Source organism: Penaeus monodon, chromosome 19 (assembly GCF_015228065.2).
Source record: "Penaeus monodon isolate SGIC_2016 chromosome 19, NSTDA_Pmon_1, whole genome shotgun sequence".
NCBI lineage: Eukaryota > Metazoa > Arthropoda > Malacostraca > Decapoda > Penaeidae > Penaeus > Penaeus monodon.
In genome coordinates, this window is record NC_051404.1 from 12996193 (window position 1) to 12998337 (window position 2145).

At 35.8% G+C, this 2145-nt stretch overlaps 1 protein-coding gene across 1 annotated transcript in view; it reads right to left on the bottom strand.

The window, feature by feature from the left end:
• Positions 1-2102, bottom strand: part of LOC119585454 — a 3378-nt gene extending 1276 nt beyond the window's left edge. Inside the window, exons 1-2 of the mRNA XM_037934103.1 lie at positions 1926-2102; positions 407-435 (exon numbers count right to left, since the gene is read on the bottom strand). Coding sequence (XP_037790031.1) covers positions 407-435; positions 1926-1970 — 74 coding nt within the window. The 5' untranslated portion in view covers positions 1971-2102. The remainder of the gene's footprint in view (positions 1-406; positions 436-1925) is intronic.
• Positions 2103-2145: the final 43 nt, after the last annotated feature.

Consider the following 2145-nt stretch of genomic DNA (forward strand, 5'->3'; position numbering starts at 1 on the left):
GAGACAGACTGACTATACGTTACAATTACAAGTTTACCTTTCAACCTCTTTCAATGAGAGATATGTATAGATCTGTTTATCATGTAGCACCAAGCAAATACGGAATATGTAAACATTTAAGCAAATAAGTTAATCAGTTAATATTTGCACTATCTGAATAAGTGATTCAGTACTGCATGTAAACAGAGTGGAAAAGTATACTTTCGTTTGCAAATAAACAAATGGCTTTTAACTAATCACAATTAAAATCGTAAATATGATATGCTTATTGTTGAAAAGCTTGATTTTACATCTCCATACAAATTTGTACATGTGTAGCATGAATTGTACAATTCCATTTATGTGAATGCATATTTGTTCTCCAAATACTCGTTCCGGAGCCAACAATGCCATGGAAATCACTTACCTCACAGAATAGGCGTTCGTTGTCATAGCCTGGAAAAAAGACAAGTCAAAATCAAATAACCTGAATAAAGCATTTTGATACAGAGGTCACTAACAGAGGTCACTAACATTTTCCAGTAAAACACATCACTCGCTATATTGCAAGAACGAAATGCGAATTAGAGGCCGGTAATCAAATAACAAATCCAAATGATCGTGCTTATACAAAAGCTTGGAATAAGTTGGTAAATGTTGTGTCTTATTGACTCAGTATCGGCTAGTGTATGTTTCGAAGCTAGGTTTATCGAGACATAAAGGATTTGGGCTAATTGTGGGGACTAGGAGGCTGCAGATGGAGAAAACCGAGAGTGAGAGAGTAAAGTACATCTGTGCGTCTCAACATACACGAATAACATTGTAAACAGTAATGCAAAAGGAACCTCTAGAAGTTACAGTTGGCACAGACGTGTGATTATTGAAGAAATGCCAGTGGGAGAGAGGAAATAAACATGTAAAACAGAAGGTTTTCCCGTTTCCTTTAGGCTTAGAAATAAAAAGCTGGAGCTCATGTTCTAGTGTCTGAGATGTTACTTCATTGTGTTTCCGATGCAGTGTTTTAATCATTAGTAACGTATTTATTTTAATTGTTATAGATGAGCGGCACTTGCTAGATTCTACTAAGGAAAATGTTTGCATTTTCTTCTCTCCGCCTTTTTTTCTATATTCACTGGATCTTGGAGCAAAGTGAAATATTAATCGTTCTATTCAACCTGGACAAAATAATAAACCACGACACATTTACTCACCACTTTGCTTAGGTTCAAACCTTCGTACAACCTACATTGCATTTTCTTCAACATGCCATTTTTCAGGCTTAATTTGAACTCCTCTACTGGGTGCTGGTATTTGCTACATGCCAATATGGACTGTATTGATTTATCCATTAGGTACCTGTCTGTGTACTTTTGGCAATGTGTTAATTCCAGGGAGTAAAATACAAGGAATGCGCAAGACAATTTGCCTGTTTATATAACGGGTCGTTGGAAAGTACAAGCCGTAGTTCCATAGGTACACTTAGAGAAGAATTGTCTCCTTTAGGTCTACATTCATCGCCTCCAAATCGCTAAATAAGAATATGACCAAATTGAAAATACCGTGCTTGTACTTTCCTATTGGTAAAACATGGGGAATGCAGGCAGACTCGTGAGAACACAGCACATGACCCTTATCACATTTCACGTGTTAAATACCACTGAATGGCGTTGTAGCTGGGGATTCGATCCGTTATGTTTGATTATGGTAATCTTGAGATCTTTTCCTTTCCTAGTTCAATGTCCATGTTAGTTTCTTTGGAAGATGTGTTACTGTTCAACTGTGGTTACTCGTGAATTTCCTTCAATCTTTTAAAATTATTTTTGGTTTTCTTTCAGGGAAATATAGAGTGCAGCTACTACTTGTTACAACTAAGTAATTTAATACACAAAGACTTTAGTATTAAAGTGTTATAGATCTTAATAGTACAACGTCATGCAAAAACTTACCTGGTGGCAAAGCACGTGAGAAAGGCCTATTATCCAGTGTAACATTTTTGTTTTTATATAAATGCAGTTTTTATTAAGCGATGACTAATATGGTCGGCAAACTTTTTTCTTCGATGCACGTACGTCAACAACCTGACATTACAATGGCATATATTTCAATAAATAAATTTCCATAAATCCCACATACAAAACCAAAATATCCCTTTACGTATTCACAACA